This window comes from Saccostrea echinata, unplaced genomic scaffold (assembly GCF_033153115.1).
Source record: "Saccostrea echinata isolate AGI-Se365-2 ecotype Australia unplaced genomic scaffold, CSIRO_AGI_Sech_v1 ptg000001l, whole genome shotgun sequence".
Taxonomy (NCBI): domain Eukaryota; kingdom Metazoa; phylum Mollusca; class Bivalvia; order Ostreida; family Ostreidae; genus Saccostrea; species Saccostrea echinata.
Genome location: NW_026889750.1, coordinates 37,909,092 through 37,933,593, shown reverse-complemented (window position 1 = coordinate 37,933,593; position 24,502 = coordinate 37,909,092). Strand labels below are relative to the sequence as shown.

The 24,502-nt window shown below is 33.5% G+C and overlaps 3 protein-coding genes across 3 annotated transcripts in view; 2 read left to right on the top strand and 1 right to left on the bottom strand.

Annotated features, from left to right (window-relative positions):
* The window catches only part of LOC133191115 (ER membrane protein complex subunit 10-like), a 32,054-nt gene extending 19,429 nt beyond the window's left edge, over window positions 1–12,625 (bottom strand). Inside the window, exons 1-4 of the mRNA XM_061326814.1 lie at window positions 12,483–12,625; window positions 6,650–6,710; window positions 5,369–5,484; window positions 2,989–3,081 (exon numbers count right to left, since the gene is read on the bottom strand). Coding sequence (XP_061182798.1) covers window positions 2,989–3,081; window positions 5,369–5,484; window positions 6,650–6,710; window positions 12,483–12,554 — 342 coding nt within the window. The 5' untranslated portion in view covers window positions 12,555–12,625. The remainder of the gene's footprint in view (window positions 1–2,988; window positions 3,082–5,368; window positions 5,485–6,649; window positions 6,711–12,482) is intronic.
* LOC133191131 (RNA cytidine acetyltransferase-like) overlaps window positions 1–24,502 on the top strand; it is a 298,447-nt gene that overhangs the window by 176,758 nt on the left and 97,187 nt on the right. The window lies entirely within an intron of this gene.
* LOC133191107 (retinol dehydrogenase 7-like) lies at window positions 12,633–21,138 on the top strand. Its single transcript, XM_061326804.1, has 6 exons — window positions 12,633–13,075; window positions 17,580–17,706; window positions 18,266–18,351; window positions 18,700–18,882; window positions 19,059–19,196; window positions 19,705–21,138. Exons 1-6 carry the CDS (start codon window positions 12,709–12,711, stop codon window positions 20,043–20,045), a joined length of 1,242 nt encoding a protein of 413 aa, XP_061182788.1. The 5' UTR covers window positions 12,633–12,708; the 3' UTR covers window positions 20,046–21,138.

Here is a 24,502-nt window from a genome sequence, read left to right as displayed (position 1 = left end):
ATTCTGACTAAACATAACAAAAGTGTGTCAGCACTATTAGAATACCAGTTGCATTCCCTCTCACACTGGTCTCTCTTTTTCTCTCAAATTTTGAAGAGACACATTTGCTAATCATAACTATGCATTTAGTTTGATTGTTTGCTTAATACCCAGGAGCAGAGAAGAAGATTTTCAAATAATTTATACAGTTTCACTATATGATCATTGGAGCCCTAACTCCAGAACCCCTGACCCTGGGGCCACAAATTTCACAATTTTGGAAAAGGCACCCTTGCTCATCAAAATCAGACACCTAGTTTATCTTCTAAATACACGGGGGGAGAGAAGACAATTTTAAAAGTATTTATGTATTTTCACTGTATGATCATTAGAGCCCCGTCCTAATGCCAGAACCCCTGACCCTGGGGCCACAAATTTCACAATTTTGGAAAAGGCACCCTTGCTCACCCTTGCTCATCAAAATCAGACACCTAGTTTATCTTCTAAATACACGGGGGGAGAGAAGACAATTTTAAAAGTATTTATGTATTTTCACTGTATGATCATTAGAGCCCCGTCCTAATGCCAGAACCCCTGACCCTGGGGCCACAAATTTCACAATTTTGGAAGAGGAACCCCTGCTCATCATAACCAGGCACCTAGTTTATCTTCTAAATATACAGGGGGAGAGAAGAAGATTTTTAAAGTATTTACATTTTCACTATATGATCATTAGGGCCCTGCCCTACTCCAGAACCTCTGACCCTTTCACAATTTTGGTACAGGGCTCAATGCTGATTACATTCATGCCAACAGTTTGACAGCTTCATGTCAGGAGTCAATGAGAAGATTTTTAAAGATAGCACAAATTTTGATGGTTTTAGCCCCATCCCTCAGACAGGGACCATGAAATTCACAATTTTTGTATCCCTTTGCCAACTGATGCTATATGCTAAAATTGGTTCAGTGGTTCAAGAGAAAAAGCTGAAAATGTTCAAAAGTTTACAACCGACGCACGCCAGACAAAAACACACAGCAATAGGTCACTGAGTGACTCAGGTGGCCTAAAAATTAAAAAAAAAATTGGCTAGAAATGCATTTTGCAAATGTTAAAATGCTATGATGGGATGAAATAACCAAGACTAGATGTGTGGTAACGTCACAAATGCCCCCCCCCCCCCCCAACAGCCAAAATTTCAAATACCATGTTAAGTTTTAAATTTGTTTGTCCAACTTGACCTGTATTTTCTGGTAAAATACCCTGCATATGCAATTTCAACCTTATACATACATCACTATGAAAGTTAGAGAACGGAAACTGAAAATTTCTTATTTTTTTTTTCTAAGTTCAAGAGGAATAACTCTGTCAAAAATTATCGAACCACAGCTAAATTCAAACTTGACCTGTATTTTCTGGTAAAATACCTGCATACGCAATTCCAACCTTATACATACATCCCTACAAAAGTAAGAGAGCAGAAACTGAAAAATTCTTATTTTTTCTAAGTTCCAAGGGGGATAACTCTGTCAAAATTCATCCAATCATGACCAAATTCGAACTTGACCTGTACTTTCTGGTAAAATACCTGCACATGCAATTTCAACCTTATTCATACATCCCTACAAAAGTTAAAGAGCGGAAACTGAAAATTTCTTACTTTTTTTTCTAAGTTCAAGAGGAATAACTCTGTCAAAAATCATCAAACCATGACCAAATTTGAACTTGACCTGTATTTTCTGGTAAAATACCTGCGTATGCAATTTCAAACTTATACACACATCCCTACAAAAGTTAGTGAGCAGAAACTGAAAATTTCTTATTTTTTTCTAAATTCAAGAGGGAAAACTCTGTCAAAAATCATCAGACCACAGTGCCTGGGAAGGTCAAGCAACAGGTGGGGCCAATGGCCCCACTGTTCATAAAATGATGGGGCCATTTTGAAATTTAAGGGGCCAAGGGGAAATATATTGGGGCCATTCTAAAATAAATCATATTATGATGCTATAGGATAATGCATATATCTCTGACAACAAAATTTAGGAAAATTAAAAAGAAAAATGCGATAGGAATTGACAAGTCATATGACATTGCATGACTAGTGCAAATGATTTTTCCGTTTCTAAGAACTTCAGTCAATCGTCATCTAGATTCTAACCAACTAGTATTTAGAAAAATTATATTTAAACCAAAAGCACCATTTTTTAATGATGCTGATTTAGAGATCACGGGACAGGCTAAAATAAGTGGACTTCGCCGAAAAAGGTTTTTCATTGTAAGGTATATAAATTTTCCATGTGCGTGACTTTCGTAAAGCTGTAGTCAACCATCGAAAACGAATTGACACTTACGAATCGAACGACATGAAAAAAAAACTGTTTCTTTGCCAGTGGATGTCAATATGCCGAATGATGGTTCCGATTTTATTATATAATACATTACAGATTCCATCTAACCTCAATGAAGAATACAGATAGTGTGGACTGCGATGAACTTACAAAGTAATAAAACATGCATACTCGCATTTTGCGGGGCGCGCCGCATGGCGCTGCGCACCATTATTTCATTGCGCCATTTTTCGACAGATGCGCATATGGCGCATGGCGCGGCCCCTTCCCAGGCCCTGAGACCATGACCAAATTCAAACTTGACCTGCATATTCCTATGACATGTCCATTTGTCAAATTTGAGTTAAATATGTGCAACTGATGTCGAGATAATGAATGGAAAATCAATGATGACGGAATGACAGAATGACCGAACAGGGTAACACTATATCCCCCCCCTCCCCCGGCCATTTTATGGCGGGGGCATAAAGACAGATTGTTGCTCCTCTTTCATAACAGGGGCACAAAACTTCCAATTATTATTTTGATGAACATAAAGGCCTGAACAGGACATAAATAATAATAGGATAACATATAAATAAGTGTGTGTTATACGCACTCTACAAAAATGAAATGCTCTTGAACATATTTAAGTGTAGTTATATTCTATACAAGGTAACTAACCGCTGGTGCATAGGAAGTGACATATTCTTCACCAGATGACCCTGAGCCTGTCTGCAACCTCACTCTGTAAATGTCATTATTCCTGGCTAATTCCTAAACAAATATCAAGAATATTCAGTAAATAATGTTTTGATAAATTCTTATAGAATTTTTATGATGAGTTCAGAAGGCGCTTGCCAGCCATTCTACGATAAATATACCAATTCAGAGTATAAAACATGAAAAAAATAATTGTTTCAAATAGCAAAATGAACATCATAATTCTCTAAAGGACATATCAGTGAACTTGAAAACAAAGAATTGTCCACAAATCTGGTATCATTAGCTTTTTACAACAATTTCAAGATACCATTGATTTCAAGGTAATGTTACGGAAGTTAATGCTTGGTCAAGCCTTATTATTTTTAAATAAAGCTGAATCTGACCAATTTTTCATTTCTGATGTTCAGTAAAGAATGCTAAATTATGATTCATGAAGTCTTGCATGAATCCGAATTTAAATTAAATTTTTGGGAAAATATCGTTACAGAAGTTAATCATTACGGAAGTTAATTCCCAGCAATAAAAGTTAAAATTTTCTTCAATGGTTAAAATCAAAGTTTGCTTTAGGATATTAAACAAAAGTATGAAGCATTTGGCTCCCAAAATAATAAAAAAAAATTGTATACCTTTAATGCAAAAACTTTCCTGAATTACCATAACGGAAGTTAATTTTTTAAGAGAGACAACTGTTTTTGTCTAATTCATTTTGTTATGTCGAAAATGTAATCGTCTAAAATAGCTGACCTGCAACTAGAATCGATGATATAAGGTTCCCTGGTTACTTTCAGATAAGTTTCAGTTCTTTTTGAAATCTGTATTCTATGCGTGAAATTTAATACAAAATCGTTACGGAAGTTAATCGATTTTAAGCGACATGCTTATGATTTCGCATGAAAGGAGATCTATGCATTTCTTTGCGAGAAGTGGTTTGATTTCTTTTTATCTAGGATAAAAGACATTTTTTAACATTCATTGCAATCTATTCGGAACGATTTTACGGCTGAAAATTTCATCTTGAAATTTGTAAATAAATGAAGCGACATTAAGATTTGCAGTGGAATACGTTTTTCAACATTACATTATGTTCGTATCAAAACTTTAGCTGCATATATATCGGTAAATATTTACAAAACCATGTGTGTATGTTAAAGGCACTTAGACACAGATTTGAACTTAATATTTTCTCAAATTTTCTGTATAATATCACGACTTATATATTGCAATAGCATTTCACACGAAAATATAATTAAAAACTTATTTTATCTGGAAAGAATTGGAACTACGAATTCAGGGACGCGTTTGATTAACACATCTTTGCACTTACACAAATTTTAACTTTATCCTTAATATTTAAGAAAAAAAGCGATTTTGGTATGTATTAATGAAAAATATTACATCTATAATCCCGAAAATTCAGAGTAGAAATGTTCGAACAGCAAAACCAACTCACCAGTTTTGTCAATCCGTGCTCTGTGATGTGTACAGAGCTTAACAAATTGAACACATCCGTGAAACGTAAACTGTTTTTGTAAACAGAGCTCTGTTATTGTTAATGTTTATGATTCACCGGGTGTGTTCAATTGTTAAACTCTGCACACACCACTGAGCACGGACTCTCAATACTGTCAATGGGTTTTGCTTTCTAACATTTCTACTCTGAATTTTCTAGGTTATAGTTTTAATACTTTTCATTAATACACAACAAAATTGCCACTTTTCTTGAGTATTAAGAATAAAATTAAAATATGTGAAAGCGCAAGGATGTGTCAATCCAATGAGTCCAGAAATTTGAAGTTTTAATAACTTCGAGAAGAAATAAGATTTTTATTATATTTTGGTATGAAATGCTATAGCAATATATAAGTCATGAAATTATACAGAAAATTTGAGAAAAAATTAACTTCAAATCTTTGTCCAAGCACCTTCAAGTCTTAGAGTTGAAATCGACCTTTAAATTTATAGTTAAGATACTACAATGGTAAATTTGTAAGCAATATAAAAAATTCTAAATTGGTCTTGTTTTTGTAGAATGACTGTTGCATCTAGCTTTACCTATGGATTCACAAAAAAAAGAATAATAAAATGGATCTCATTCAATCATTGGCACAGACACATATTTTACTTTGTGATTTGTATTCTAAATAAATGATAAAATGTTTTTTAAAAAAAGAAAGAAAGCAAGGATTGTCATATTACATGTTTACAAATTCCAACTTCTTGGATATACATTCCAATATATTTTGACAGTAGCTACAGGTACTACTTATATGTTGTTACTGTATCATATAATTTACTGATGTAGATCAGAAGTGGAAACTGATGACAGTAAACACAATACCTTTAGCTTATCTAGTTCACTACTGGTTAATGGAGCAGTTGGAGAGAAAAAGGCTTTGTTTCCCTTCACTGATTTCAAAATTACAGTTCCTTTCTTAGTAAAAGTGGGATTCAAACCTGAAATATATATTACATATGTTTAAGAGTTCATAATTCTGTGATAATTAAACATTGTGTAGTGCTTTTTTTAAATCAATCTAATCAAATACAGTCAAACCTGGATATCTCAAAACAAATGAAGCCAAGAAAAGATATCCAAGGATGTGAAACATCAAGGTTAAAATACATAAAGAATTTCACTTTGACATATCCATGGTATTCAAGACATTGATGTTCAAAATACCGAACTTTAACTCTATATTGTATACCTAGGTGTAAATGGTAACCAGAAGTCTCTGATGACACTGTAGCTCTACTGGTTTGTATTATAACAAAGGAAGAGAAAAGTACATGTAGTAATTTGATGTGAAACTATGGAAACACCAATAAATAAAATCATGATAGTTGGTTAAGTCTCTTTGTGGCAATTTTTTTTGAAATTGAATTTTTATGGTAAACTGTAGGAGGAGTAACATTTGTCAAAATCAGTGACCTATAAACAGAATTATACATATCTGACTGTCTTTTAACCAAGACTTTTTTGAAAATCATACAAAACTATACCAGGAGTAGCATTTAGAAAGAATTAATAAAAATTTCTTTTAAGTAACCATGGCAATGCTGTTTGTGGAAATCAAATACTGATATAAAGAATTATATATCTTTGTGTAGTCTACCGGTGCTTGTGTACCAAGTTCAGGTTACCTAAAAAGTACTGCATCTATCACTAAATATTTTAATTTGTAAAAATTAATTCCTTCAAAATTTATTGATTTTATTTTTTAATTACCAATTTATAAATGGTGAGAATCAATCAAGAAATTGGAAGTGATTACTTGCACTGCCTATGGCATTAATAATAACATCTGCTTTCCCCTTATTTGTCAGAATTATCAAAAAAAAAAATATTTCAGTGGAATCCTTAGTATAAAAGTCACATGAATATAGAAACAAAACTCAGTTAAACTTTTTAACAACAAACTGTGCTGATTAAAAAGAGAATAGAGAATGTCTTATGAAATACATATGTATAATACAGCATATATAGCTAAAACCACAGAATAAGCAACATAACAATGATGACCTGTACAAAGATTACATATACATTAGAAGTCATTTTGATAAGATAACTTTTGAGAAATTGAATGAGGTATTTGAATTTTGAGACAAGATTAAATCCTACCCAAATCAAAACTGTGTTCAAGGATTAATGTTCTTGATCCACCTTCAAACTCATCATCTGCCTACAAAATAAAGGGAGTACTTTTTACTTTACATCACAATACCATGATTACTGCAGTTTCTGACATTTCTTTGCATTCTAACTTTAGCTGAAAATATTCAAAAATAGACATTTACATCCTGGTTTACATATTAAGCTCATCAAAGGATAACTATGGGGGAATATATACAATGAAAGTTTAAATTTAAATTTTCCTGCTGAGGATACAAGTTTTATAGAGAAAAATGTCTCTACGCATAACCCAGTCCTATAAGGTGACATGACGAACAGTACAAATTGTATTATACATTGTATGGGAACTTTGGTGTTCAAACAGGTTTGATTACTGTGGCCAAATAGCTCAGTTGGTAGAACACCTGTTTAGAGCTCAAGATGCCTGGATTCGAATCCTGGTCTGGTCCATCGCATTTCTGTAGAGCACCTGTTTAGAGCTCAAGATGCCTGGATTCAAATCCTGGTCTGGTCCATCGCATTTCTGTAGAGCACCTGTTTAGAGCTCAAGATGCCCGGATTCAAATCCTGGTCTGGTCCATCGCATTTCTCTCCTGGCTGGTTACATTTGGTGCCATGACCATGCCCTGGAAGTGACAAGTGAAAGACCTGCCAGGGAAGAGCCTGGTTAAGTGTCTTCGGAGAAGCAGACCTTTAAGGAAGGAGGATATGGCCATCATGCAGGCATGTTCGATTACCAGTGGCCAGATAGGTCAGTTGGTAGAGCACATGACTAGTGATTCAGGGGGCCATGTAGGTTCAAATCTGGTCGCATTTTTCTCCTTTCCAGTTACAAAATATACAATACTAGATATTCAATCGAATTCATTCTCAGTGAAGACCGTGTTCAAAAGGAGTGTCTATGTGAAATCACTTCACTAGAATAGTTAAATCTTGGTGACAAAGCCATCTGTAGAGACAAGTAAATCAATGACATCTCTTTCTCCTGTTGATTATACAGTTGACAGTCTAGAGGAACTCCCGAAACAGAGTGAATGCTGAAAATCAAGTCTTTGACTACATCATACAATGCAGCAAATGGCGTATACAGCATATCCGATGTAAACAATGGATTCTTGTTTGCTTTCTCCAAATTACGACAACATACTGGCTATATTTAGTGCATTGTGACTTTATTTTAATTTTTGTTGAATAAATTATTTCATTTATCAAATAATTTATGTGGATATTGACTAATTTATTGCTTCTGACCTTTGCATATTGTGTTTTAATATACAACTTCAAACTAATCAATATTGTGGGTAAGAATTATGTTCTTATTTAATTTACTGTTACCTAGATTTTAATTTAATGTATTCCTGCTATAAAGATGCCTTTATCTGAGCTGTAGACAACCAGATTATACTTTATTTTAAGCAAAAAATGTGTATTTTTATCACATAGCAGAAACATTGACAGGTTCATTTTTTAGAAGACCTTTTCTGAAAAATTTTTTTCGAGTCACTTTTTTAATTTTTCAAATTATTGAAAGTAAATAACTCATTTTTTTTTGCAAATAGAATAAAAAATCTAACAAATGCAATCTCTTCAGAAGACTTTTATGTAGTATTTTAGCAGGGATTTTCCACTTCCCCTTGTAGAGCCGAATATGGGTCCCATTCCCAATTGCAAAACCCCTCCCTTTTCCCCAAAAATGAACTGCATATGTTCAATTTTTGAATGCATAAAAACTCCACAAAGTTAACTTGATCAAAATTCATGTAAAATAAACATGGTCACACTTGGAAATCTGAATGAAATGAACAAAATTTTAGGAAACTTTGCTAAAACTTTAATTTAACTGAACTAATTCTCTCAATTATAGTTCTGAATACAAATAAAGTAAAAGATTAATTTTATTCATCATGTATTTATTTCTCAATAAAACTTCATGGAATAAAATTTCCTAAAAAGTGATAAATCGTTGTTAAATTCCCAATTTCAAGGCCCTGGGCCTCGATCATTCCCAAAATGGAGTGGAAAATCCCTGTTTAGTGTACTAACATGATTGCCAGATTTTCCAACTCCTTGCAAGAGCTGTTTTCCTAGACCCGATATTTGCCGAAAAATCGACAACTTTTGTGTTCGTATGCATGTGTAGACTCTATTTTCGGCGTCTTTTTAGTCTTAAATTCTTATTTCCGGTAACTCCATTTAGGGAATTCGTCTAGACTGGTTGAATGTCAGACACTTCGGCCCAACGACACCTCGGCCCCGACGGGTCGGCCCAAGATTTGAGACACCTCGGCTCACGTAAAAGACACCTCGGCACAAACAAAAATGTATTATTTTAAACATATTTATTTGATATTTTCTTAAGTATTTTATTATTATAGGGACTATATACGACGGATTATATTATTATATATATCCATGAAATAAAAAAGAAAATAATTGAATAATCTTCCGAGAGTAAATTGACGGTAATTAAAAAAAAATTGTCTATCACATAGTGCTAATCGTTAAACAAACAAGAAGACGCAGCGCATCCTTCGAAGTCTCAAGCGCGTGTCATATGGGTTGGTGACAATGAGGAGTTAATTACGAGCAGGCTAATTAATCCAATTGTTGGGTACAAACCACATATCTTCCTTGGTTGGATTAGGGAAATATATCCATTATGCTCTAATATTACGCAAAGATCTATCAGGTTAACGTAACTTCTATATCTGTGTAAGGTTAAGTTGAGTTTATAAATTAACGTAGGTCGCGGGTTTGCAGGCCATTGAAAAGTGTCCAAAAACATACCATGAAAATTAGTTATATGAATCCTCTACCTTCGTTTTAGATTCTCTGAAATTTTTATAAAATTTGTCTGCATCGTTTTTGTGTAATTAAATCCCAAACATGCCATTGTTGTCGTTACATTTTCGACGTTATTCCTTGAATTATATAAGAAAAACGTCGTTTTCGGCTCGTTTTGATGCAAGATTTTGTTTCAAAAAATATCAATAACTTTAAAATGGTGCAGACGAAATTGTTTCCCCTTTTGTATTTTAACAAAGAATTGATTTGAAATAAATCAATGTGAAAAAATTAATATGGCTTCGGGTTAGTTTTTGCGTAATTTAGTGCAGAAAAATAAGATAAAATAATTTTTATAAAAAGAAATTCACGTCTATCTGCTTTCAAGTGCAGGATCATAAGTGATTGATGGTTGGCCGCAGACTGGTAGAAGTGACCAGTGAATCGTATCATGAATAATAATTCAATATCAATGAAATGATTATTAGACATGTTTCTCTTCAGAAAACGTTTTTGTACGTCTTATATTAGTGAAAATTCTCACAAGGGACATAAAACAATAATCAATCCTTTAGTTTCTTTATGTGTTGTTTTCTTGCCGTTTCTTTTCTGTTTGTTTTTGTTTTGCTTTTTTTTTTCGTAGTGTAATGGTGGATGATTTATAGTATCTATATATGTTATTAAATCTTTGTTATTTATTACAATGTATCTATTCACGTATTAAAATGAATAATTATTGTAATATTGTGTTGTGTAACATTATACTATTATTATATTATTATTATACTACATTTAATGTCGGGTTCGTTGCCGACTTTGCGCGTGTGTCAGGCCGTTCGGGACAACGTCTGGACGTCTGTTAACGGCCTGACCACCGTGACGTTCGCAACGGCCAGATTAGATCAGTGCTAGACTGAGACAAGCTGCGAGTAGGTATCCACCATCCCCTAGACTTGTAATATTGTTAATTGTAACTTATTTATTTATTTATTTCATTTAATAAACCTTTGTTAACCTTTAAAAATGTGTTTCTCTCTGTAAATCACTGAATCTGGATTAACATGGAAACGTACAGGTTTCCCGGGCCGTTACAGTAGATTAGACGTATCCTTACATTTGGCTGCGCATTTTTCTTTTCCAGCGTGCTGGCAGAAAACGGTATCCTCTAATTCAAGTAATTCAAGTATATAAAATGTTTTTATTTAGACCATTCAGGAAGGCGCTCAAATCTACGAATTTCTGCCAAATATCGTCCCGGCTAAATACAATATATTGATTTAAATAAAATATTTATTTTTACATACCACATTTTCAGAGGGGTGAATGGGACGAGAATTTAAAAATTAATTATATCTAACGTAATCAACAACCATTTTTTTAGAACATTAATTCTACTTGTTGGACATGGAAAGCACCAATATGAAAATAAACAATCTTACTTGGTAAAATTTGCCACCCCCTTTCCCTCAAAATCAAGTAGTTGTCCCCTAACAGGAGATCAGTGTCGCTAAAAATGTTTTTATGTTTCATCGAGCCTTAGCAGTATCTAATTTATGATAAACTTATAGATCTATATATTTTAAAAATATCCTTTTTAAAAATAAAGTTTAATCTTTTGATGTAACAGGTGTATTTGCGATTTTTTTTTAAATAATGGCTTCTTTATTAATAAAATAAACTGTTAATTCAAATACGATCAAAGGAAAAAAGGTCAGATGAATCTTGTGTCCATATCGTTTCGCGATACCAAGTGAAAACAAATCAATCGCTATTTCTCGTGCCTTTCCGACAAGCCGAAAAACAACCACTTGTTTTCCAAGCTTGCAGGAAAGGTCCGAGAAGATAACAAATAATTAAACGTTTTTTAATACTTCCAGTGTCGATCATTCGAATCGTAATAAGCCTTCTTCACTAAATTACCAATTCCAACAAAAGTTATTTGTAAGTATTGTATCGACTATACAAATCGTAAAAAGTCTTCATTATTTGTGATAAGTCGTTGCTTAAATAATATATATAACACTTAACTACCAATACCAAGAAAAGTTATAGCTAAATAATGATATACTGAAGAATTTGATAAAACAAAAATCATCGCATATTTCTTATTCATTGTGACGTCATAATCAAATGTGCACAAGAAAGTCGCCCAAATCATATAAATTGCGTACCCAGTTTTAACGACGTCAGCAAACCCGCGACCTACGTTAAAAAAAGAAGAATCAATTAAGACATCTTATTGATCAGGACAGAATACCTAAGGACATATGCTACTGTGCACTGGTTTATAAATATAATTATTATATATAGTGAAGTGTACAATACGCCCCTACTACAAAGTGATTTTTAAGTAAAAGAATTCTAAATATTATGAAATGAATAAAGTTGCATTTTCATAAGCAACAAAATAAATAAATAAATAGATCTCCTATCTCCCACTCAATAAATACAGCAGCTGACATCTATGCTGTCGTTCGTTCAAAAATTCTGAAATTATTTGCCCGTTTATCGTATACATATCGTCAATGTTATAAACATACATACATTTATATTACCATAGTGAATACAGATAATTATTCTATAAAAAAAATTCCTTGGGCCGAGGTGTCTTTAGTATGAGCTGAAGTGTCAATAATTTTGGGCCGACCTATCAGGGCCGAGGTGTCAAGCGCGACGGGCCGAGGTGTCGTTGGGCCGAGGTGTCTGTCTACCGACTGGTTAAATGCGAATTTTGGTGATCAGATTTGATATGTAACGATATAGTCAGATGCAGATCAGATAGGGACCTGCTCCCGGAATGCTAAACAATACCATTTTGTTTAAATTGTTAGCAATTTTATTATTACTGTTATTTTACATCCCTGATGCAAGCCTGTGACCATAATATAGTACAGAGCAGTGACGATAGAACTTTGAAGGAGTCACAAACAAGCCCATTTCTATTCTTGACTTCAGTATCTTGAATTCTTAAATTTGAGTAGAGTAAATCAGATTTTATACTAAACAGCATCTGTATCTTTGTCAGCAAAATACTTACCCACACACAGCATAATCCGATTAATACCAATAGTACAACCGAAGTTGCTGCTTGTAACATGGGCGCAGACATCTTTACTTTCACTTTGACCTCATTAAGAACCAATCGAAATACGTGTAAGAAATGTGACTAAAATTTTTAGCTAATCGCAGAGCAGGTTACAAAATATCGTAGGCTTGTGTTTAAAAATGGCAGCAAGTGATCATGGAGTGAGCGGATAAACAGCATGACTCTCTTATTTTTTATCTTCTTGACAATGTTATCCTTAATGTCAGCTGCTATGTCTTTCAAAAGTCAGTCACAGCATTATGAAAACCTTGACGACGACGACGTTATATTCTATTCTGTGTTATATTCAGTTGTAACTGTGATTTTCGCTATGGCAGTGCTTTCTAAATTTTTGACAAATGAGTTTAGGTTAGGATTCAGATCAGTGTTGAGCCTTTTTGTATTATTCTTAGGAGAACCTCTGTGTCAGTTTTTGATTAAAGGACCCGGAGGAGTGATAACATTTGCTGGTTGCTGTTTGTTGATTTATTCAGTGCTTCCAGCCAGCCACCTCCCAGTGGGAAACAAGGCAGTGCTAGTGACAGGTAATAAGCTGTGTCTCCAGTCATGTCCTCAGAACATCCAAAATATAGCTGAAAAGCATCATAACAGAGTGAATTTGCTCCATATCTCTTTAAAATGATATTGTTCTACAGACCAGGTTTGACAATAGAATTTGTTCTCTGTGTTTTCAATGTAGCAAAATAAATGGGAATAACCTCAAATTAATCTACACATTTACAACAAATAGGCCAGAGAGTTCAATAATATATTATGTTGACGGTGCGACCGTTGGGGCGAGCGCATTGTTCACTTCATTTTAAGATCCGCCTCTTCAAACCGCACGAGACATTTGGAACGTCTAGACTCTGACGTCACATGACATCGTATGTTAGTTGCATTTCCATAAACAAAGTTTAAAAAGTGTGAAGATTTTAACAAAGAACGTTTAATCTACTATCTGTATGCAATATCCATTAAATTAAGGTGAGTTTATTTCTTGTGAATTTTTAGTTGTTGTTACCGCACGAATGAATTTAGCAGCAAGAACAACAAGCGATGCATTGTGGGTCCAGAATTACCGTGGAAAAAAATTCTATTGAATGAATGTGCAGTAGTCCGAATTTTCTTTTTGCCCAGGCGTTGTCGTTAGAGCTCGCAGTGACAAGCGGCACTTCGCTGCGCTCGCTATAATGTCATCATGGCACGTAAATTCAAAGCAAGAGAAAAAAAACTTTGAGAAGAGTTGAATATGAATAATATTTTAGGGTAGAAGACATATATACAAGCTCAAAAAGGTTTGTTTTGATCAAATTAGGAGTTATTTTAATGTGAAACTCCCTTTACTGGTATTCTTGACTTTAATATTATTTTGCAGCAGATCAGTACTGGTTTGCTACATTGCAACTAAATGGGACATTTATTGTAAATGTGGTGAGGGCTTGTCCCGAGACACAGATTATTCTTAACTAATTATACAATATATATCTCGTACATCAAATCTGGGAAATCCAAAGTTGTGCTATTTCATTAATACCATACTTTTATTCACATGAGATCATTTTCTCCACATTCAGCATTGGTATGATTTTTGTCATTTCTTTTATTCAATTTTCTCCACATTCTGCATAGGCACATGTACAATTCTTGTCTTTTCTTTTATTCAAGTAAACTTAAAAGAGTGAAAGTAGAAACAAAATAGAGAAAAAATTCTCTTATTCTTAATTTTACATCTTAATGTTTGTGCCTTATACATGTTATAACAGTGCTGTTTTATTCATAAATTTAATAGGTTTATATAATCAAACCAGCCCAAATTATTATTGATCGCTATCTACATACATGTAAGATTTCTAAAATAAGGCTAAATCATGATAGGAAGAAACATTATCATATCCTTAGATCACTAAAACATTTTAAAGTTAATAATATGGTGTTTATAAGTAGTAAGTGTTTTGTGAAAATACTTTGTTCATGATTTGATTTGTATTTATATACTGTATGTGTACTTGAAAAAGCGGGCTTCATATTTTAGCGGCTTTGGCGCAGACAACAATGCGCTAATTCATGAATACCACTAAGAAATCACTTATATATACAATATACAACACGGACATGTATAGTGCTAATTCATGAATTCGGCAACAACTCCAAACCCAGTGATTGTGCTAAATTTTGAATATGCCAATTTATGTACATGTACAGTACATTTAAGGTTATGGTCTCTGTTATGTCCAGAAAATTTAGTAAGTAATAACTACAGTAATACAGACTTAAAAAAATGTCCTTTTTAGCTCTTCTGAGCCAAAGGCTCAAAGAGCTAATGCTATGGCCATTTGTGCGGTGTGCGGTGTGCGTAAACTTTTTAGAATATGGGCCATAACTCAAGAACCCCTTGGCCAATTATTGTCAAATTTGTCACAGGGTATCCTTGGCCCAAGGGCTCCCTTTTATACTAAAACTGGGGTTGTGACCCTTTAACAAGGGGAGATAATTAGGAAAATAGAAACAGAAGTACTGGTTGTTAAAAAATCTTCTTCTCAAGAACCACTGGGCAGATTATCACCAAACTTACACAAAAGGATGAGAATATGTTGTAGATTAAAATTTGCATGGGGATTTACCCTGGGGCAAAGGGCGTGGTCTCAAGGTCACTTCAAAGTTGACCAAAAATTACATTTTATTAAAATGTTGATATTTTGCTTACTATAAGGACTAGGATCATCAAATCTTGTCAGTTGGTGCATCTAAGGACCTCATATCATGCTGACTCAAAAGTAGGTCACGGTGACCTACTTTTTAAATTTTGCTACCATTCTTTTTCAAAATGATTTAGAGGCATATTTTGAACAATTTAAGGCCTATGATCATCAAACTTTGTCAGTTGATGCATCTTGGGTCCTCAAAGTACGTCAACTAAAAAGTAGGTCACCTTGACCTACTTTTTGAATTTTATGGCTAATCTTTTTTAAAACAATTACGGTCATTAATTCGAATACGGGGAGGCTTAGAATCATTAAATCTTGTAAGTTGATGCATCTTGGGTCCTCAAAAAAGGTCAACTGAAAAGTAGGTCACCGTGACCTACTTTTCAATTTATATGACTATAATTAAATATTTCAGGTACTAATTGGCTTAGAATCATCAAACTTTGTCAGTTGATGCATCTTGGGTCTTCGGAGAAGGTCGACTAAAAAGTAGGTCACCGTGACCTACTTTTGAAAATTTATGGCTTTAATTAAATATTTCGGGTACTAATTGGCTTAGAATTATCAAACTTTGTCAGTTGATGCGTCATGGGTCTTCGGAGTAGGTCGACTAAAAAGTAGGTCACGGTGACCTACTTTCGGAAAATTTATGGCTTTAATAAAATATTTCGGGTTCTAATTGGCTTAGAATCATCAAACTTTGTCAGTTTATGCGTCATGGGTCCTTGGAGTACATCAACTGAAAAGTAGGTCACGGTGACCTACTTTTGAAAATTTATGGCTTTAATCAAATATTTCGGGTACTAATTGGCTTCGAATCATTAAACTTTGTCAGTTGATGCATCTTGGGTCCTTGGACTACAACAACTGAAAAGTAGGTCACGGTGACCTACTTTTGAAATTTTATGGCTGTATTTAATATTTTCAGGAATTATTTGGCTTAGAATCGTCAAAATTTGTCAGTTGATGCATCTTTGATCCTCGGAGTAGGTTGACTGAAAAGTAGGTCACTGTGACCTACTTTTGAAAATTTATGGCTGTAATTAAATATTTTGGGCACTTATTGGCTAGAATCATCAAACTTTGTCAGTCGATGTATCTTTGGTCCTCGGAGTACAGCAACTGAAAAGTAGGTCACGGTGACCTACTTTTGAAAATTTATGGCTTTAATTAAATATTACAGGTACTAATTGGCTTAGAATCATCAAACTTTGTCAGTTGATGCATCTTGGGTCCTTGGAGTAAAACAATTGAAAAGTAGGTCACTTTGACCTACTTATAAAATTTTATGATTATAATTTTAAAAAATATTTTAGGTATTAATTGGCTTAGAATCATCAAACTTAGTTGATGGGTCCTCAGAGAATGACAAGTGATAAGTAGGTCACCATGAGCAACTCTCAGGTACTAATTGGCTTAGAATCATCTTGGGTTCTCAGAGTGTGAATTGGAATTTCAAGGGTTTATGTAAATATACAGGATACTTCGAGGCTTCAAATAGAAGTGATAGGTTGTACAGTTTATCAGAAGAGCGATTCAAGGCCCATGGGCCTCTTGTTTATATGGTTAGTTAATTTCATGACAGGATACTAGTACATGTACTAAAATTTCAGTCTTGATTGGCTTGTTTGTTTGCCAATTTTTTGTATAACCTTGACTTTTAATATCAACATTGTTAAATGTTAAATCTTCCTACCAGCCATGAGGTTTATAAGATTGGTGCTTATACCCAGTTTCTGCAGCACTAAGCAGAAAAGAATCGTTGTAGAATTACAATAGTTTTACTTTTAATGTCAGTGTTGCCCTGGTAAAGGAAAGCTTTACATTTTTGTTATCTTAACACAGATTTGATTTCTGTGCGTTTACTTCCTAGCTCTTACAAAATTAAGTAGATACTTCTGGTAGTAGCAAGGAAATCCTAACCTTCACAAATATTGCATCCTGCTTTATATTGCAAACTGTAAATGAAATATTTATGTAAACATTGAATGAAAATTGTCTTTAGTCCTAATGACATCACTGATGCAATTCAAGTAGAGACAAGGTTTTGTCTAGACTCATGTGTCTGTTAATGTCTGTTGGGCCTTTTTTGTTTTTACTACATCAATCTTTTCAGTCTTTATCATTATGCCAGTATTGCATTGATCCTTTGATTGGGCTACAATTGTACATGTATGGTAATATAAAGAATATATTTTGCCTCAGCAATATAGTATGATTATCTGCCATATACTAGTACCAGGTAACCATAATGATAAATTTTGTTTGTCTTGCATGATTGATTGACCTTTCAAATAAATTATGAGTGTTTATCTAATTTACATGTATTTATTTATTTTAGGGTGTGACTCCGGATTTGGTCATGCCGTGGTTAGGAAACTTGACAGTATTGGGATGAGGGTATATGCTGCTTGTTTAGATGCCAACGGTCCAGGTGCTATTTCACTTCGAAACAACTGTTCAGACAGGTAAAGCTTAATTAGCAGAAATGCCTATTCTCAGCTTACTGTGAAATAATTATTATTCATGGCTGATGGGGGCCAATTTTTATGGATCTTAACTTAAAATTTAATCATGAGTGATATTTATAATAACCACAAAATCCACTTGTATTGAACCCTTATGAAATAAAAATTTCAAAGAAGAGAAGTTGTGTGGAGGGAACATAACTCATAATGATATTTTATTCTACTGTACAAGTCAATAATTTTAGATGAGAACATTTCTATGAGCTATTTACTTGAGATTTAATTCAAAATTGCTGAAAACACTTAATGAGACAGAGTAATTTCTCATTTACTTCATTTGTTATAAGAGATGACCAAGGAAAATTTTTGAAATCAACTTACAATAATAGACAGGTTTAAGGCTATAGTTGAGAAGCAATCAATTTTTTGTATCAATTCACCAAATGAAGAATAGAGTAAACAGCTATATGAACAATTTTCTTGGTAATGCAGAATTTCTGAGCACCAGTGATATTTGTTTGTTAATATTCTGTTGAATGATATTAATTTTGTGTTTCAGTGTTCAAATTCTCCAGCTTGATGTCACAAACAAAAAAGAGATGGAAAGTGTTGTTAGTTTTATAAATGACACAGTGGGTTCAGAAGGTAAAGTTTTTTATAGACAAAAAAGTAGTACATATACATATATTGAACATTACTAACAGGTGGAATAAAACAAAATTACCTTTAACACTATGAAAGTAAACATATCATGCACATTCATATTAATTATACTGACTTATGGTATTATATAAGTGCAGTTTTAAATATTAATATAATTTTGAAATCAGGAAGATGATGGCCTCCTATAACTGGACAAGCCTATAATTCCTTGTCATCCTTCTTTGCAGTGTTTTCCTTACATGCATCATTCGTGCATGTCCTCTTTAAGTTCCCAATGACATGCAGTAATCATTAGTATGCGAATTTTACCATTATTGATACCTTTTTTAGGACTCTGGGGCCTGGTCAACAATGCTGGTGTGTGGTATTTTTCTGAGATAGAAACAACATCAGACACCTTGCTCAGAAAAGTTTTGGAGACAAATGTCCTGGGGGCCATTGCACTGACAAGGGCACTTCTTCCTCAAATAAGACATGCTAAGGGGAGAATTGTTCATGTATCAAGTTTATTAGGTATGTAGAAATTCTATGTACATGCCGTGTATTTCAAATTTTGTTTGTTTCATTGGAAGAACAGGTATATACATGTATTCAAGTATGTAGTTGCAAGTTCTTCCTTGACAGCCAGTTTTAAATGAACTATTTTGTGAATTCAAGTTGTATTTTTTTTTTAAATTTACTGTGTTTAGGTAGAATAACCATGGAGGGTAATGGAGCTTATGCCATTTCTAAACATGCTTTAGTGGCATTCTCTGACACACTAAGGCAAGAAATGAAGAAGTGGGGAGTCAAAGTGTCCATCATTGAGCCAACAGGGTTTATGACAGGTAAAGTGGGAGAAGTCATATCTTATAACAAGTGTTATCTTAAAACAAGTCATATACTATAACAATATTTTTAACAGCAATCCCATTTTTATCCCCTTTAATTGACTATGTTGTTGTTTACCTCCAAAACAAAGAAAAGTATTGATGAAATCGTGTACATCAAATCATATCATCTACCTGTAGAAACAGGGAGATGATGAATATCCCACTAAATGAAAGAATGTGTTTACCTTGTAACAATGGAAATTAGGCCATGAATATCACTGCATTTTAGAATAGAATGTTCAGCCTTTTTCAGAAATATGGAGAAATATTTAGAAACTGTAGTAGACCAAATGTTGTGAAGTTCTATGAACTCTTGTCAAATTTAAATGTTAAATCTTTGAGAACACTTGATTTGTACATTTATTTCAAATATCTTTTAAGACTGTCTGTTCCCCATAATTGTTCTCCAGGGAATGGAGTTCAGCATTGGCTATATCCATATATTAAATATTTTTGATTTCAGATTCCATGAAAGAACATAACATAGTTCGCAAAAAAGAGGAAGTATGGAACACCTTAGAAAATGTTGAAATTAGAAACACTTATGGTAGACAGTATTTAGACAGTGTTTACAACAGTATCATACATGGATCCAATCGTTTCCCATCTGATCTGACCCCCATAACCAGAGCTATTAGGAGTGCCCTATTATCTAAACGGCCCAGGGCAAGGTATCCATGTGGGACTGGGGCAGAGTTTCTGATGACTTTGTATCCATTGTTACCTGTGTGGATAGCTGATTCCATGTCCTCATCCCTTGGTGTTATGCCTAGGACAATTCGCCCAGCAGCCCTCGAACAATAGCAATCCTATTTTTTATCTGAGCCAACACTGCCATTCATGCCAATCTATTAATTCCTCTTATTTTATTGACTATTTTCAACAAACTTGTGTCAGAAATAATTTTCGTCAAAATTTGAAAAATTTAACTACGAAGAAATAATACTTTTCCTAGTATGAAATGTTACCGTGTGCAATCTTAAGGGAGATTACTCTATTCATTAAGTCACCCCAGTCACTCATTCAACCTATTGCTATCAATTAATTTTGGTATATTCTGTAGTATCTATTGTAAAGAAAAAACAAAAAGTATGAATATCATGATCTCTGCCTCGCTTGGTCCTGGAGGGTATGACCAAAACCATCAAAATTTATGCAATCTTCAAAAATCTTTACTCCTCGACATAAAGCAGTCAAACTGTTGGCATAAATATAATGAGCCCTCTAATCTCTGCATGGTTCAGGATTTGTCATATACATGTATTGAAAATGCATATCTTAGAAAATTTCCTACTTCACTCCTAGACATGAATGAGGCGTAATATATGCATGATTATAATGAGACTTCTACCAAAATTGTTCAATTCCTGACCCCAGGGTGGGATTAACTTGGTCATATATGTATATTAAAAATGCAAGATTTTTCAGAAATTCTTTACTTTTGGACACTGCTATTCATAATTCTATTGAGCAATGTTCCCTTCAACAAAACATTAAGAATCTAATGTCTCTGGATCCAGGATTCCTGTTCCATTTTGAAGTAAAGTTTGTCATACACTGGAACTAAATCCTAAGTTTACATTGTGCATAAGCCATCTAAAAACTGTAAAATTCTTGGTCCCAGACAAGACTGAGGTTTCATGAAGAAAAATAATGTTAAAAGGTGGGGGCACATCCCACACCTCTCATATTCGTTTGTAGCAGTTTTCTATATATATATGATTTTTGGGACTAAATTGTGAATAAGCTTTTCTTTTTCACCAGGCAGGATTTTTTTTTAACTATTGCTGAATGAAGAAACTGTTGAGGATAATTAATCATTTGTTGCATGTATCTGGAACTTTTGATCATTTAAAATGCATACAAATTTTCCTGTAAACTTGTCAATAATTTATTTTTAAGGACTACTTTCTTGTTAAATTCACATTTTTTTATGTTAACAACATAAACTTTTTATGTGTTACATGCATGTACATGTATGTATATTAAATTCTGCACTTTATTAGAAGATATGCCATTAGATGTAAGAAATAAGATATAGCGCCATCTATAACATTTTATTGATTTTATTTATTTATTTATTATTGTTATACCTTTAAAAATTGGTTCCTATATAAATCTCTACTGGGAAAAAGTCTAACATTTCCAATGTTTTACTGAGCGGTCATAAAAAAATTGATGTTTGACCACAGAGTGAGATATTGGACCTGTCGATGAGATATTGAACCGCCTACTTCACACTATGGGCGGGATCAGCTATATCTTATTTGCATTCGTTGGTATTAGACAGTGATAGAATTGACCTAGCTTTACTGCAGTGCAGATAAAGGAAATTTACATCATGGAAGCCAGCTCAAGATACATGTCAAACAATAAGTAAGTAAAGGTATGGCAAAACATTTATTGACTGTGTTTTTGGGCAAAATGTGTTTTGTTGACCCCTGGCCTATTGGCCTCAGGCAAACAGTTTGGTTCTTGGGTCCGACAAAATGCATGTTGCCCTCTAACCCAGTCAATAAATGTATATTATTATTATTTTTTGGTAAATTATACAAGCTTATTCAACGTCACTTTCTGTGGTGGAATGGTGTTTTTTTTAATTTCATCTATCAATGGTTTTTTTATGATTTCATCTTTCAACACTTTTCTTTCCAACTTTGATTTTTTTAGAAAGACAAAATAAGTATGCATGCTGACATTCATTTTTTTTTTTAAGTTCTGCTGCTTAAAATTCCCTGAATTTATCTTTAAAAAATCAGTATTATTTTTATGTCTCATTATCATTTCAGAGAAGTTCATGTTTAGTAATAATTAGATAATATTGAGTAACATTTTAGCAATTAAGAAGGGCAAAGGGAGTGAAGCAATTGTTTAGGTTATTAATAAGATGCTTTGGATTCTGTGTGCATAATCACCCATATAGAAGACTAGACTACATATTGTTTTTTAAGTGTTGATTATGTCTGTTGAGATTTACTTGCATAATCCCTGTAATCTGAATAAACGTGAACTAAAGAATGAGTGCACTTTAGTACGTCATTTGGAACCTTTTCGGCTACCCATTTTAAGCTTTACATTACAATATATCGCTTAATTAATCTATGATTATTGTGCAAGCATATTCTTTTGATATTTATTCCTTGAATTTTTTGTCATACATATTTCTATAATTACAGACAATGTCATTGAAAAGAACATATACAAACCTTAAATTCCGGAAATTTGAACGGGACCACTTACGAATTTAAGGTATCCGCAAATAGGCGGAGTCATTTAAATCGCATGGATGTGGAATGTAAACATTAGCACATATATGATTTGTTTCGCACTGTGAATTTACATGGAGAAGAGAGAGATTGTGTAGTTTTATGGTGCACAAATAATAAATGATTCTAGTGTTTAGGGATGGGGAAGATGTCTTGCCCTGCAGACCATTATACAGAGGTGACATGAGCCTGTACATGTACTTACTATAATCACACTGTCAATACCAGAATTCTTTCAAAACACCCGTAATGAAAAATACAAAGTAAAATAAGAGACATATAATCTTCAAACCCTATTAAAATTTGCGCAAAAATCTTCCATAGTTTGAAGTTGAAAGTACGATAGATACTGTCACAATAGAAACTTTCAATAACAAACACAATGAAATGCTCAATGAAAGCCTTAGCGTATCGAACAGTGGAATGTCACGTGAGTAAAGTGATTATAATATCAATCGTTGACACTCGGTGAACTGTTAATTTAGTGGCTAATTCGACCGTAGTTTGGAGACTTTTTCAAAAAATTAGATATGAGCCGCAAATTGTCCAACATTGTCCTTTGGATATGTTGAAGTTTAAATTAAAATAAACATTCTGTGCAAATGAGACCAATGGACAAGTTGCGGCTCGATGTAAACAATGTCGTTGAAAACTGGTATGCATATGAATAACAATAGAAATGTGACAAAACTGTTAGACCCCCGTCTCAAAAGCTAGTGTCGCTCGGCATTATTTAATACTTTCATGTAGTATAATATACCAAAACCTGCTCTTAAGACATTGTTTAATACCTATAAAACATAAAGTTTATGAACTTTGGAATTTTATTTTGCGCAAAACACCGGGACCCAGCTCTCATAGCTTAAGTGCACTCATCCTTTAAAGAAATCGTACTCTCAGGAGGACAATATGAAGTATTCACTTACTGGTATATAATTTTGAAGCAATCCATTTTTATGCTTTTGTTTGCATTGTGTATGGTCTATAAAGGACATGTTTTTGAACAGGTAACAAAAGTTAGTACTTGTTCAGTATTGTACCTACATTATTTTTAATAGTCTTATTCAGGTGAAATTTAACCCCACTCAATCAGGTTTTGATGGAACTTTAGTGTACGTACCATAACATTTATTTCTGGATTTTGTATAATTTCTGCCTAATGTGAATGTGAACGAACAAATTTCAATGTATCATTTTTTGTAGCAAACAGCTTCTTTTTAACATTAGTAGTCCCCTACCAGTGAAACCGTAGGGGACTATCGGTTTCCTCTGCATCTGTCGGTTTGTCTGTCCATCTAGCTGTCCCTCTGTCCCACTTGGTTTTCCACACTTTTTTCCTAAACGCTTGCAGATATTGAGCTGATTTTTGGTATGCGAGTGTATCTTCATGAGTTACAGATTAAGTTTGCATTTCTGCTTCATTGATTTTTAACGGAATTACTACCTTTTCAATTTTTAAGGGTTTTTCACAATTTTTTTCTAAACGCTTGCAGATATTGAGCTGATTTTTGGTATGTGACTTTACCTTGATTAGTTATAGATAAAGTTTGCATTTCATACAGCTTCAATGATTTTTGATGGAATTATGGCATTTTCAATTTTTAACGGGAACCACTCTGATTACACTTACCGGTAGGGGACTAGTATTGCTAATGCAATACTCTTAGAAGGCGTGTTAAGAATGATTATTAATCAAATAATTTTTGTACTTCGTTGTGCATAAATTCTTCAATAACTCTTCACATGGTTTCTTATCTGGTCCTGGAAGTAATTTTCAAAGCTAAGCTTCTATACATCATTCTGTTCTTATTTTAAAAATGTAGTTATTCATTATAGCAGCAGTTGTTCAAAATATTTGTGTACATTATAACTGAATTGTATTTTATTTATATTCTTTTATGACTATGAACAAGATATACAGTGTATTTATAATACACATTTCAATGCAACTCCCGTCTAGCATATGTGAATTGGCATTTTTTTTTGTTCAAGATA

Coding starts and splice junctions, on each gene's coding strand:
- LOC133191107 (XM_061326804.1), top strand. CDS start 12,709: ATGACTCTCTTATTTTTTATCTTCTTGACAATGTTATCCTTAATGTCA. Junction 17,707..18,265: donor CGAAACAACTGTTCAGACAG/GTAAAGCTTAAT, acceptor TTTGTGTTTCAG/TGTTCAAATTCTCCAGCTTG. Junction 18,883..19,058: donor TCATGTATCAAGTTTATTAG/GTATGTAGAAAT, acceptor TACTGTGTTTAG/GTAGAATAACCATGGAGGGT.